Source organism: Hesperophylax consimilis, chromosome 28 (genome assembly GCF_061612785.1).
Source record: "Hesperophylax consimilis isolate HC1 chromosome 28, BYU_Hcon_1.0, whole genome shotgun sequence".
NCBI classification, from domain to species: Eukaryota; Metazoa; Arthropoda; class Insecta; order Trichoptera; family Limnephilidae; genus Hesperophylax; species Hesperophylax consimilis.
This window is the reverse complement of record NC_142863.1, coordinates 8,004,919-8,020,492: the sequence shown is the minus strand read 5'-3', so window position 1 is coordinate 8,020,492 and position 15,574 is coordinate 8,004,919. Positions and strand designations below refer to the sequence as shown.

General features: G+C 32.8%; 1 protein-coding gene across 1 annotated transcript in view; it reads right to left on the bottom strand.

Annotated features, from left to right (window-relative positions):
* The window catches only part of LOC149410123 (coactosin-like protein), a 116,842-nt gene that overhangs the window by 9,953 nt on the left and 91,315 nt on the right, over positions 1–15,574 (bottom strand). Inside the window, exons 2-4 of the mRNA XM_089649022.1 lie at positions 14,978–15,060; positions 13,327–13,437; positions 7,600–7,729 (exon numbers count right to left, since the gene is read on the bottom strand). Coding sequence (XP_089505148.1) covers positions 7,600–7,729; positions 13,327–13,437; positions 14,978–15,060 — 324 coding nt within the window. The remainder of the gene's footprint in view (positions 1–7,599; positions 7,730–13,326; positions 13,438–14,977; positions 15,061–15,574) is intronic.

Below are 15,574 nucleotides of genomic sequence, written 5' to 3'. Positions count from 1 at the left end.
TAACATACAATTATTTAGTTTGAATCACTATCCATTAGCGTTTTATAAATTTCTTCCTCATCTTTATAATAATTGAAATCTTTCCGAGACAAATTTGGTCAGTTTTTCAGTCTTTGGTTTATCACTCTGCTTTGGCGCATGAATATAGTCATTTAGTGATAGAGATTTAGAGATAAGGCCCTTACAAACCACTTTCTTTTTTGTATGTATATTTTCCAGTTTTTCGTTTTTAAGATAGTCACTCCACATGGTTTATCTTTGATTTTGTTAGAATCTTCATTTTCACTATTCATATTTTCAATATCAGCGTTATTTTCTATGGCATTATTATTTACTATTATAACATCTTCGATTTATTATATAATCCAGTTTCAATGGGAATAGCATCATTATTAGTCTTAGTTTGTTTATGCAATAATATTTTCAGAATATTCACTTGCCTTTTCATCCGATTACAGCACTGTCTTAAATTCTTATTTCGACTTTTTAATCGAGTATTTTCTTCAGTCAGCTTTTGTAGTCTTTCCTTTAGGATTTTTTTATTATTTTTTCTACGTTCAAATGTATTATTGTCTTGTGTCGTAGGATTAGCCTTTTTCTTTCTTTCAGCTCTTTTATCATTGGCTTGTCTCCACTTTGCCCGTAGCTCTTCTTTTTCTTCTTCTGTAAGAATTTCTTTTTTTATTTTTGATATTTTCTATAACTTTTGTTAAATGTTTAATTCGGATTTCCTCATATTTATTTGTATTTTCCTTTTTCAGTCTTTCTCTGTAAGCGTTTTGCCTTTTGGCATTGGTTTTTGGGGGCATTCCTAAAAAAAATTATGCTGTAGTTATGGTTTTATCAGAGTAAATAAAAATAAACTTATATTTAAATAAGCTTTTATAAAAAACTTAAGGCACTTATAAATATTGTATAGATCGCCTGTAGAACGGATAGTGTGTATGAGTGCCTCAAGCTTATTTAAAATAAAACCAGTATTGGACGGCTCAGCTTGATCTTCAAGTACTTGTCATTATGTATAATGCCATATAATCGCGATGATAAAACATACAAGTCCGACGACACCTGTTCTGCCATTGACCATCAGGAATTTCCAGCATCCTATGTATTACAACCTACCTACTTTCCAGCGCCATCAACAGATCTGCTCTATGGTATAATAAATTTTATTTTTTTCCTATTATATCTAAATACATATGTATATTTGTGCATTGTGCATAATATATTACATTATTACTAAACTTACATAAGACTTTCATAAAAATGCTAGACACACTTACAATATACTTACTTTTCTTAATCACGTTGTAACTGTGTACACTCAGCTTTACATTGAACTTTTTCGTTACGTTACGAAATTCATAACAAACGTTACGAAATTGTAATAAGAATTTATGTTATAAAAAGTCAATGGTTTGATAAAATTTAAAAGTGTTAATATGTAAGCTTAGCAATGTTCGTACCGCACATGTTACAAAAAGATAAGTAGAAAAAGACTTACCGTTTTGTGAAAAAAGGCTAAAATATTTTCTGTTACGAAATAGTGGTCCCACTAAAGAAACACGTTATTACTGATTTTAACAATTAATGTTATGGCGGAGAAGTCAGACCAACAATTAATCAGAAAGAGGCTAGTGTTTCCCATGTTAAATTTTACAAATGGGTTAAAAAATTACGGTGGAAGTACTAATAAAACGTAACTAAAGAGTAGTTACTAAAAAGTAAATGGTGATGTCTCACTTTGTTTTTTGTGCATAAATTATTAATTTATTATGAAACCCCATAGAAAATTACCCTTTTACAGAAACTACATTTAATCAAGACCCTAAAACATACAAAAAATCACATATTATAACGTTATTATCGCATTTTATGAAGTATAAACAAATGAGGTGGGTAGGGTGGCAATTTTATTTTGTATGGAAGGTAAAAATCGATATTTTTTAAAAAATTAAAATATTTGTGAATTAATACGATTGTAATGTTTATTTTTCGATATTTTAAAGCCTAATATTTATTCTACAAAATGGTGCATATTTTTTTTGTATGATTAATTAAAAACATGTGAAATTTTTGAACTGTTTGTAGGCACACTTTATTTTTCCAAAATGTACACTTTTTTTGAGAAATACTCATTAAATATAAATTTATTTGACTTTCAATCAAATGAAATATTAAACAGTCAATATCTCACATTTTCACATAACGCTGTTTTTCCACAAAAGGGCTCAATTAATTGTCGAATCAGTGTACATATTATATTATGTACATAGATGATTAATATTATTAACATTGTTGCATTGATAAACTGAAAACACTTTGTTTTTACATCCGTCCTACTTCATTTAACATTTCACTGTCATCGTTGTGTCACATTATAAGGTTATCAATCAATGTTGTCACAACTCAACCTGTTTATCTTTTATGATATTATTCACAGTAAACAAAAAGAAATTAATTTAGTAACAAACACAATTAACTTATTTTAATGATCATTGGCTTGAACTTGCTTACTCCATGAGAACACCATGCTTTCAGTTTGCATTAAAAAAATTGCCATGAACGCTAGAACTTGAATAGAACCTTTACAGAACTTGAAAATCGACATTGATATTTGATGAATTGTTCAAATTCTGTGAAACAGCCCGTACTTAGCATTTGGAAATATTTGAAGGTTTGCAATTTTTTTTTAAATAAATGTTTATATTATCCTGTGGAGAGCTGGAACAGAATATACTCGATTGTCTGACGAAAATATGGGGAGCCATTACCAGACAATATATCTTATTATTAAAATATATTTCATGTTTGTACCGTAACACGTTTCCCCAGAATAGCTAACTTTCTCTTTTAAAAAAAATATGTTTTCAAAACGTACTATTTCATGTCTAATATACATCCTAACATAGTGAAAAAATCACATAAAAAAATTAAAATATGGCAGAATAATATATCAATTTTTTATACAGAGATATTTAAAAAATATATAGTATGTTGAATTGAAATGATAAGTTTATTAATTGTAACTGCATCATCGCAATATAAAAAGTAAATTAATATCCAGGAATCATTCAAAAGAAACTTTTCAAAGTCCGCAATTTACAAAACCTCAATAATGCTCCATGCTTAATTTTTCATCAGTATCACTTTATATCGCACAAAAATATAACTTTAAAAAATTAAAATATTTTGACATTCAAAAAATTAAGCCATGTCTTTATTTCTCAATTATTCTTTGGAAACTCAAATATTTCACATAAAATTCCAGCTCAGATGGTTTTAGTGCAGATCGTCGGAGCATCATGGGCAAGTTCAGCCTTTTGAAAAAAACGTCTCTGGAGCACCATCGACACTCCACTCGGTAAACGAAAAACCTTTGTAACGGGATAAATTAAGTACCCGTTAGTTTTATCATTTGGTGTGGATGTCCTACAACTGGCGACACTATTAGGCAAGGTTCGGAGTTGGCTGACGGAACGAGATGAGCTTCGTCTTCAGTATTCGGGTGGCGGATCCAGCAATCAGACGTACGGGGAAGAAAGGACTCTTCGCGGATGGCGTTCAACACGGAATCGGGAGGTTTTAGTTTTATCATTTGGTGTGGATGTCCTACAACTGGCGACACTATTAGACAAGGTTCGGAGTTGGCTGACGGAACGAGATGAGCTTCGTCTTCAGTATTCTGGTGGCGGATCCAGCAATCAGACGTAAGGGGAAGAAAGGACTCTTCGCGGATGGCGTTCAACACGGAATCGGGAGGTTTTAGTTTTATCATTTGGTGTGGATGTCCTACAACTGGCGACACTATTAGACAAGGTTCGGAGTTGGCTGACGGAACGAGATGAGCCTCGTCTTCAGTATTCTGGTGGCGGATCCAGCAATCAGACGTACGGGGAAGAAAGGACTCTTCGCGGATGGCGTTTAACACGGAATCGGGAGGTTTTAGTTTTATCATTTGGTGTGGATGTCCTACAACTGGCGACACTATTAGACAAGGTTCGGAGTTGGCTGACGGAACGAGATGAGCCTCGTCTTCAGTATTCTGGTGGCGGATCCAGCAATCAGACGTAAGGGGAAGAAAGGACTCTTCGCGGATGGCGTTCAACACGGAATCGGGAAGTTTTTAGTTTATCATTATGCATTCAATATTCATTCTTTAGTTTCTCTTTCTATTTTCAACATTGGTTTACTATAATTTATAAATTTCGTTCTATCGTTTATATATGGAACTGGCGCCCTTATTATTAATCGTAATGATATTTATAATTATAATTCATTATCTTACTATCTACAATTTAGTATAACTTATCATCAATCACCATGTTAATTGTCTTTACGTAAAATAAGACCGGTCTACTAACGCTTCTTCAAGGTTAGTCGCACCCTAAGATTATTTATATTTCAATTAATCATTTGAGTCTCATGCTATATTGTTTTACAATAAATTATATTTCTTAACCACTCAGAACATTAGAACGTCAAAAGACGTAAATATGATAATAGCGGTCAAGACATTAGAACATCTTTTCACGTAAACGCGCGAGATTTTACAAAAATCGATTTATTTCCATCACTAGTATACGGATTGCCATGATTTAAAAAACAGAGTATCGATAATGAATAACGCTACGCGTCTGTATTCAAGAATATCTATGGAACGTAGAGTTGCATTATCTAAGCCGATTAAATCTGTCATCTTGTTCGTTCATAATTTATTGCGTTTCTAAATAATTTATTAATAATATTTTAGTTTGAACGGTTAATATTTTGAGGTGACTAATAGTTTTTAATTATATTTCTTCAATATATAAAGTGTTATTTCTTTATGATACTCAGAAAAAGGTACATTTTTCAAAGCTTTGAAATAATTGTAAGCGATTTTTACATATTTTTGACGGTCATAAAATGTATATTTAGAAACGCAAATATTTACGTATTACAACACAATGCGATAGTGGATTTCATAATCTTTCCAAAACATTTTTTAGAATGAGGCTACGTTTCCCAAAACGTGAGTTATGAAGCTTTTAGCAAAACTCGTAAATAACACAAAAATTATCACGTTTTGACAGTTCTCAAAGGAACACATAGTAGATAAAAGTCTTTGTCTGAGAGGTTAAGATAATCATCCTCCTTATTCTTACATTTAATAGCTTAAATTCACCTTTGTTATTTTTTTGGCTGATATTTATTTATTCACTCTGTAACTAAAAAGTTACAATGGCCCTCAACGTGGCTTATTAGAATGATTACATTTAAAATCGTTACACCTTGTCTAGTTAAATATGTAAAAAAAAAAAAAAACAAACACCATTGGTAAGTGACATTCATTCAATAATTTAATAAATTGATTTATAATATTAAAATCTGAAAGAGTCTGCTTTAAAGTTATAAGTATTTCATTTAGAAATGTTCAAAACAGCAGATTTATCTAGAATCAAATGTAATATTTAGAATCAATTCTGACAGTTTTCCTGAGAGCAATACCTGCATTGCATAATGTCTAAATTATTAAAATTAATTGATTTTGCACAACGGCACTATACAATTCATCCAAATATTATTATTATTAAAAGTTTTGTTTTAGCATTTCTTTAAAGGCACACAAATCTCTAAGAAAATAGTATAAAATAAAGTCGCTTTTTTTTTAAAAATTTTTTTATAGTGAATACCTCACAAGAGTCTCAACTGCTCCCGTCTGGAGCCAGTGAGACTATGGCATCCCCAATTGGGAGATGTTGTGAGGCTGAAGGTAAGTGGGGAAGGGAAAGAGGAAGGTGGGGAAGTACCTGGCTATTCAGATCTAGTCACTAAACACGGCTAAAGCCATTTGGAGCAACGTTTCAATTCTGAATGGTGGTCTTACACCAGGGCGATACTGGTAGTATCTTCCACTCTGGAACGTGCCGCAAATATACTATATATTATTTTAATTAATTAATTGTGAAATAACACAAATTAATCAAATAGAATTTATTTGCGCACGCCGGGTTCGAACCCGCGACCTTCGGAATGGCAGTCCAATGCGTTACCACTGGACTATGCCGGCCGTCATCCGCTACGCTGCTACGCTACCACGCTATCCGCGTCTGTCTCTTTGTGCGCTTATTTCTTCTAAACTACGCAACGGATTTTGATAGGGTTTTCATTATCATTTAGAGAATTTCTTCCGGAAGGTTTATATATATAATAAATGCATATTTTATTTATAGAAAGTAAATAAAAGTCGATACATTGTAATCAAGTCTTAAAAAAATATTTTCATGCATTTACATTACTAACGCTGGCTAAACCTTATGAGATACATGAAAATAATGTACTACGGAATTGTATATCTTAAAAAGGCCTACAGAAAAGTCTGTGGTGATTTAAGTCTATCTGCTAAGGATAACTCCCAGCAACGCCAGGTAGACGTCAGCTAGTTTCAGTTATCAATTTCTATTTTTCTAAATGATCTAATGCAGTAAACTTAACACAGATAAGGCTTATACTTTTCAGAAACACCGCAAAATTAATGTTTTATCTCAAAGCACTAATGTAGATTAAAGTTTTACAATTATTAGAATGATCTCATTTAGAAGATAAAAAATCACATTTTTTCAAAAGAACTTAATAGTCATTTATCGTCGGGAATTGGATGACCTAATATTAACTGTTCTTTTCCTAGATAATAAAACATTAAGTAAAATGTTATCTATCCAATATTTAATGGTTCCTTGTAATGATAAAAATCATTCACCTTCAAAAGCTAAATCCGGCAGGTGACAAGTTTGCCATCGTTTTTAAAATTAAAAAAAAAAAGGTTTACACTTTGCAGGCTCAAGAAAAATTTCTCAATATACAGGATACAACCGAATATAAACATGTTATAAAAGAGAAGATTTGAAAAAATGTATAGTTAATGTTTTTTGACTGAAAGAAGCAAACTCCTGTTTTACCTCAACTGTTTCGAATTTCATCTATCTGTAAATTTGTTTGTATATTCCGTTTCCGATTTGAAAAGGAGGGTTCGAGAACGCTTTAAATAAACTGCGAAATCGGTCGTAACATGACCGCCGAAGAGCGCACATTGAAATAACCAGACTCTGCGTAGAAGAGTAAAGTTCACTAAAGCAAGGCAACGTTTTGCAGTGCCATCCACTGTGGGACTTTTCTGCGCTGGATCTGAATGTTCATCGTTAACGGAACCGTCTTCAAATCGGGTTTTGTAGCGACGCTAAAAATGAGCGAGGTGGGTAAATTATAACACATTTGTAAAAGAATCTAACAAAATATTCAATTTTGGATAGAAACCTGAACTTTTATTTACCTGATTTGGGATTTTTAGTTGAGGTTTTTAAGCGGCAATATTGTAAAAAGTACTAGTAACTCGTTAGCAGATTTTATTTTCGCATATTAAATAGTGAAATTACAATGGGAGTTGCCTGTATACTGTTAGATTAATTTATTTACAAATTACAGAAAGGGCGCAGTGACAGTGGGTTCGACTTTCCTAATCTCATTGAGTACGTAAGCTGTGTTAAAGGTTTAAGAAAGAGGGACTTTTTAAAATGTTAATATAAATGCATAATGAAGATTTGAATGTATGGTACTCACGGAGATAATGTCTTTGACCATGGCTTTGTCTGTGGACATCTTGGCTCTCTTGATGACTGAGACTCCGGGCCCCACCCACGTCAGGAACAAGAACTTCCGCCGCTTGGACAGCTCGTCGCCCATCTGCAGTCTGCAATACAACAACACAACACACATATAATACCAGTGGACTCTTGTTACTCTCAGTATCGCCCAGGGGAAACATCACAATACAGAATGGAATCATTGCTAAAAATAATCAATATAGAATGGAATCATTGCTAATAATAATCAATACAGAATGGAATCATTGCTAATAATAATCAATACAGAATGGAATCATTGCTAATAATAATCAATACAATATGGAATCATTGCTAATAATAATCGATACACAATGGAATTATTTTTAATAATAATCAATACAGAATGGAATCATTGCTAATAATAATCAATACACAATGGAATTATTTCTAATAATAATCAATACAGAATGGAATCATTGCTAATAATAATCAATACAGAATGGAATCATTACTAAAAATAATCAATACAGAATGGAATCATTGCTAATAATAATCAATATAGAATGGAATCATTGCTAATAATAATCAATACAGAATGGAATCATTGCTAATAATAATCAATACACAATGGAATTATTTCTAATAATAATCAATACAGAATGGAATCATTGCTAATAATAATCAATACAGAATGATATCCGTAGCGGATTTGCAAGGAACTCACTGCATTTGTCTCGATTTAATAGTATTTTAAACCTTTAAAAAAGGTTCTAGCAAACTAAAATATATTTTATTCGCTTGGTAAGGGTATTTTTGTCGACCGGTTACCCCTTCACCAGCCTGTCTTTGATGCTCTCTCCCTCTCATACATGCTTTCACAGTTCCTTTTGTTTACCTGGTAATTGTCTTCTGCATTTAATTTAGTTTATATTTTAATTGTCCTGAAGAAGGTTGAGTGCAACCGAAACCGGTTGACTATATAACTCAATAAAGTGGTTTAAAACAAAGTAACAAATTTTTCATTTATATAATATCAAGCCACAAAGTTTATGTTTTCTTGGATAAAATAATATATCTTAATATGTATAATTCTAGTTTGTCATTTCGTTACTTGCATAAATTGATTGTTCCATGTCAAATGCCATAATTTTTCACACTCAAAAGTCATAGTACTGTATTCATTTGCAGGAAAGCCTCATATGACATATTGTTGTGGGAAAACTACATAGGATAGATAAATACTATTTTTATAAATATATAAAAACCTTATCTGGTTATTCCAACACCTTCATCTTCTATACTTCCTTCCCCTCTCCACATATATGTACTACCATCAGCCCCACAATATTTACCAAACACAGATGATATAGTCCTCAAAAGCTACAGGCAGATGGAATTCTTCTACAAATGGTTTTACTTTAACTATTTTAATAAAAATATTATATAACATTATTTATATTCCCATCAACAGTTAAATTGTAAAGCCATTGTGTTAAGGTTCAACAAATACCACAATCAACATTGCAACTCTATATAATATATTTATAGTAATATGCGTATAATATCATCAGGTCAAGTTATTTTTAAACGCTTGTGCAAAGAATTTATGGTTGTTTAATTGTTAGTTGATAACATTTACAAACATTTATAATTGCTTATTGTTTTGCAGGAAATTGTATGATCCATAGATAAACAATTTATAATCCACACATTTAATGTGTCCATATTTTCATTATTATTTAATTTCAGCCTAAATAATTGTTTCTATCGATTGCCAACTTCTAATTATTTATATTCAATAAAAACTGAATAAAGTCATTAATAAGATGCAAAGGCGAGATTCATGGCCTATTTCATTGGAATTTCAAATCTTTATGCAAAAAATTCCTTTGATCTTTGTCATAATTATACAATTTTTTCCCTAGATCTCAACAATTTGTAATTTCACAGTTATACAGGGTTTTCCAATAAGAGGTGTTATTTTGATATTCAATCGTAAAAGATCAATGGTTTCGTTGCTTGTATGGCACGTAGCGCCGTCTTGTTGAAAGTAAACGTTGTCCAGATCAATACAATCCAATTCCGGCCATAAAAAATCATTAATCATCTCTCGATAGCGCAATCCATTCACCGTAACTGTTGCTCCAGCCTCATTTGCGAAAAAGTAAGGTCCAATGACTCCGCCGGACAATAAACCGCACCAAACAGTCACACGTCGAGGATAGAGAGGCTTTTCAACAATAACTCTTGGGTTTTCCGAGCCCCAGATGCGACAATTTTGCTTGTTGACGAAGCCACCGAGGTGAAAATGGGCCTCATCACTTAAGATGATTTGCATTTGATTCACTCAAGTGAATTTTAATAATTTCAATGCGTTGTTGAAGCGCATATCGTTCCATTTTTATTAATGGCGTAGTTTCTACTTGTCAAATGTCAAAAAATGACAGCTTCAAAAGTAACATCTACCGAAATGGCGGGCTATTCAAAATAACACCTCTTATTGGAAAACCCTATATTATGTGATGAAATAAGTTGTTAGTTTATTTATTAATAAACTTCCGGCGGGAAGAGTAGTTCTACCTTTTACACTGGTCCTACTTGAATTGTATTTCTACATGAAAGGGATTGCTGTCCGATAATTTAATATCTTTCTCTTTGTAAAGGTTCCATACAGATATATTTCAAAAATGTGAACCAAGTCTTCCGCATCTTCAACTTCTGGTCTTTTGTGTGGAAAAATATTTTATAGAAAGGAAACCATATTAAACGCGTAGAACGGGTAATCCATCCTTATACTTATTGCACCGGAGATGCCGAAGTTATATATTTTTTTTGTAATGATTTGTGCAAAAACGAAAACATTTTTTTTTGTAATGATTTGTGCGAAAATGAAAACATTTATTTTTTTAATGTAATAAAATATGTAAATTTTTTTTTAATGTAACAAAATATGAACATTTTCTTGTAATGCAATAAAATATGTACATTTTTTGTAATGTAATTAAATATGTACATTTTTTTTTTACATTATTAAATATGTAATAAAATATGAACATTTTCTTGTAATGTAATAAAATATGTACATTTTTGTAATGTAATAAAATATGTAAAAAAAAATTGAAATGTAATAAAATATGTACAATTTTTATAATGTAATAAAATATGTAAAATAAAATTGTTAACTAATAAAATATGAACATTTTCATAATGTAATAAAATATGTATAGCGCCCTTGAGGTGATTTTTCACAAAAACGGCGCTCTACAAATTATCCAATTATTATTATTATTATGTACATTTAAAAAAATAAAATAAGTACATTTTTTTGTAATGTAATAAAATATGTACATTTTTTTTGCAATTTAATAAAATATCTACATTTTTTCACTAAATGCCCCAACAATGATTTTAACTTCAGTTTATGGGGTTGTCTTACAAAATTAGACTTTAATTTCAGACAATAATTTTATAGTTTGGGTTTTTTTAGTTTTTTCAATATTTTTACTATGTAAAAAAATCAATAAAATATAATATATGTATTATTTTCAAAGATATAGCTGTTTAAGACAAAATCCATTTTCTCTGATGGGACCATTGTTGTCGCCTGCTTGAAGTGTTAACATAAACAAGTAATTAACTCTAAATTAAATCTTCCGATTCCTGCAAAATACTATTTCATACAAAATTGGTGTTAACCAATCTCATAGTTGCTGTACATCCAGCTACTTAATTGATTATCAAGGTTTGCAGGTCTACCACTCTGGCGCCACTAGTATATTTGTTATATATATCCAACAAATATGACAGAAGGTCCCGTATGGGCATCTTCGCCAAAGTTTGTACTTGTTTTTATCATTTTTATGCATTCCATTCTGTTACTTTTACTTATAAGTTTCCACCGATACCAGATTAATAGAAGTCGGGATTTTTTTTCAGTGCAGTTATTCTGGGACTAACTACGATAATATTATAGGAAATAATTATGACAAGTCAGTGGACATCTTCAATAAATCAATATATATTATAAAAGTAAGTGTACAATGTGCGTGCCACTAAAACTCAGAAACGACTCCCGGTACGATCAAGGGAGTTATATGGTGTGGTAGCCCTCTATCCCCCATTCATGAAGAAGGTTTCCGTTTTTACCTGAAGGGCGTGCTTTTGAAGATATGAGGGCTGGAAGTTTCGCCCTCTAGAAATTTCTAGAAAAGTCCAGAACATTCCGGAATATTCTGGAAAGTTGTAAAATGTTCGGGAAAAGTCGGGAACATTCGGAAACATCCCAGATCATAATGAACTAAAAACTGGATTACAGGATGATTCCTGATAAACTTTTAGTAAATTCCTAATCGTGACAATACATGCATCTCTAAATAGAATAAAATAAAATCCTAGTCTGTCTGTTTGTTCACTTAGTACTTCTAAATTATCCAACGGAGTTTGATAGGGTTTTCACTATAATTTAGAGAATTTCTTCCGGAAGGTTTATATACAGGGTGTCCGGAAACTCGTAGTACAAGCGGGAAACTGGTGAATCTACATCACATTTGGAGTCGATTTTGTAGTATTTTTATTTTTTATTTGAGCTTTCGTTATCGTGTAAATCGAGTTTGAAGTTGATTTTTTTTTTTTAATTTTTTTTTTTTAATCAAATTCTTATAAATTATTACTGAAGATCAAAGTACCCAACTAATTAAAACTATTTGAAAGTAAAACAAATGAAGAAACTCGGATTTGAAGCATTATTTTGAAATCACCCTTCATTTAACCCGGTGTAATCATAAAATATTTCTGCTCTGCAGGGTTAAAACATCTGTTATTCAACCCTAAACACCAGAAAAAACTTTAACCCTAAAATAGCCGAAAAATATTTTTTTTTGGTTTTTTTTTTTTTTGAAAATGCTCAAATCAAAAAACTTTATGTTTTTTTGGGTTCCCCATGTGGTGTAGATTCTCCAGTTTCCCGCTTGTACTACGAGTTTTCGGACACCGTGTATATATAATACATGGATATTATATTTAATGCAAGCAGAGAAAAGTCGAGAAACGCCGATACATATACACGTCAGCTAGTATAAAATAAATACAAAAGATTATTTGTCGCTGGGGCAGTTCAGTTTTCAGTTCAATTTTTTTTTAAACTATATAGTAATAGAATTGGATATAACTATTCCCTATGTAAAAACCCCTAGAAAGGGTGTAACTAAATAAATAAATAGCCACTGAATGGAAGTAATGGATTTTAAATCATAAGTGTTAATTACATCATAAATGAATTATGAAATCAGACTTTGTTTAATTGAATATAGAGGATGCAACATGATAAAAACACACATCCTTTTCATGTTAATAATTGATTAACAATATAAACAAGTTAGACATGACAAAAACACTACAAACTTTGCATTAACATTCTGATAACGCATGTATTAGATTCATTTTGGAAAGTCACAATGTGCGTGTTAAAAATGAATAAGTTCCAATATTCTACAATATGTTACTTTGAAAAATCAAATAAAAATTGTGCAATATGACAAAAACACTGTGTACAAACTTTGCCGAACGTACCCATATAACATGCTGACAACGCATGTATTGGATTCATTACGGACGCACTTTTGGGCAGTATCATTCGGACAGCTGGTCAGGATGTCTAACGTTAGTAGTTTGTTGTGCGTAACATGAGTATAAATTGGTGGGTTTATTTGTAAGTGGTGTTTACCTGATGTATCCGAAGGCTCTCTCGTCCTCGGTGAATTGTTCCCTGAACTCGTCGAAGTTGGAACCCCTCGCTGGGCAGACTATTTGGGCTCCCTCGTATTTGAATACGGCCCTGGAAATAAACATATTTTATTAAAACGCTAAACAAATTAAAGCGAAAATTTAGGCATTAACAAAAAAATGTCTAAAGAAGGGACGCTTAGATGGTTTGGGCATGCAGAGCTGATGAACAAAGAAAGTGCAAGGAGAATATATGACTTGAATGTGAAGTATTCGGGCAACATCGACAGCCGCCACACCCACCTTCCTACTTGCTGGTACCTACCCTGATGTATGGCAGTGAGGCATGGAACTGGCAGAGGAAGGATGAAAGTAGACTGAATGCTTTAGAAATGAGATCCCAGATGCAAATTTGTGGTAAAACCATGTACGAACGTGTGAGAAATGTGGAGATTCGCAAAGAATGTTGTAGCAGTTATTTCTGGCCCGCTACAGAGTCATAGCAACAATCAGTGCCCATCTCTGATTTATGGCTGTTTTAAAGGATGGCAACTTCGCCACAAGGAGAGACGGGTTGGCGGTCAGAACAGCCACTTCCAGGCGTCAGTATTCAACAGGCGGCGGTACCAGAACGTTGTGGAGCAGAGAAGACACGAGCCACCTCATGAGCCGACACGACATATTACGAGTTTTGATGACGACGCAGATTAGCTATTTTTGCCTTGGTCATCCATCGTTCTACACATAAAATATTAGCTTTGCCGATGGCACTGCTTGGCGCCCCTTTTTACCATTTATCAGGTTAGTTAAATTTTAAATGTCACCATCCTTTTGTCACTCTCAATGTAACTTTAAATTTCCAATCGTGCATTCAAACCTTCGGTTGATGCACACGCCTGAGATATTTGCTATTGATTAAAGAGTTCTTATGTTATTTAAAAGATGTAGAAATAAATGTTGTATTTTGGAATCAGTTCCTCCTTTCTTTTATTTACTACAATTTGTTACCACATAACCTGAGATAATCGGCGCGCAACGTGCCCTTCACCTAATAACCTCGTTTCAATGGCGCCAACGTGGTTTGGATAGCCAATATTGTTCGTTTCAATGTATGATGATCCATATTGAGAAAGATTAAGACAGGGACGCTTTGGGCATGTAGAGGGAATGAATGAAGTAAGGTGAATATAATATGACGCGAATGCAAATGGCAGAAGAAGTTGGGGGCACCCGAGGAAGACATGGCACAGTCGAGTGAACCACATATTTGAGTATGCAACGATGTATGAATGTGAATGAAGCAAGGAGTGTGTACCAAGATTGAGTTGTTCGGTACTGTATACTCTCCACCTATGCCTACCCCGGCGGGTGGTCTACTAGCTTCGCTTCTTTGGACAATTTTTTGTTAGCGTCAACTGCATTCAGTCCTCCAACAATAATGCCAATTGAGTATAAATTTTTGTGTGGAATGTTTCCCAGCTGTGCACCAGTGGAGCATCTTCCAGGTAGAACAAGGACAGCATTAACACCTCACACCTGTGCTCCAAAGATTGCAATATTTTTTTGTTAAGATATGTGCATACTATCAAAGGGAGGCCCATTTCTATTATTTATTCTATTATCAAGATCATACTAAAAACAATAATAGTTACCAGTCTGTTTGGGAGTTATCTGAGCGGACATCCTCGTAGGCTGCCCGCACTTCTTCCTTGTCAATTCCTGTTGTCATGGCGACCTGTAAAAAAACACAAAAAACATTATTAATTAATCCAACCAACCTACTAATACAACAAACGAAAACATCGAAAGAAACTGCTAGGGGGGGAGGATCGTCATCCAACAAAGGTAACGATCTGATTATGATAATAATTTATTTTTACAAAAATCCCAAGTTTCTCTAATGGGACTATGGCATCTCCAATTTTGGGAATGTTGTGAGACTGAAGGAAGGTGAATACAGGTGTACGAACATCATACAAAACACTATAGTAAACTAGCTGACGTGTACTGGGCGTTGCTGAGGGTTATCCTTAGGAGATAGACATATACCATTAAGGACTTTTCTGTAGGCGTTTTTAAGATACACAATTCCGTAGTACATTATTTTGATATATCTCATAAGGTTTAGCGCGTTAGCAATGTAGTGCCCGAAAGATATTTTTACGATTTGATTATAAAACATCGACTTTTCTCTACTTTCTATAAATGCAATATGCATGTATTATATATGTAAACCTTCCGGAAGAAAT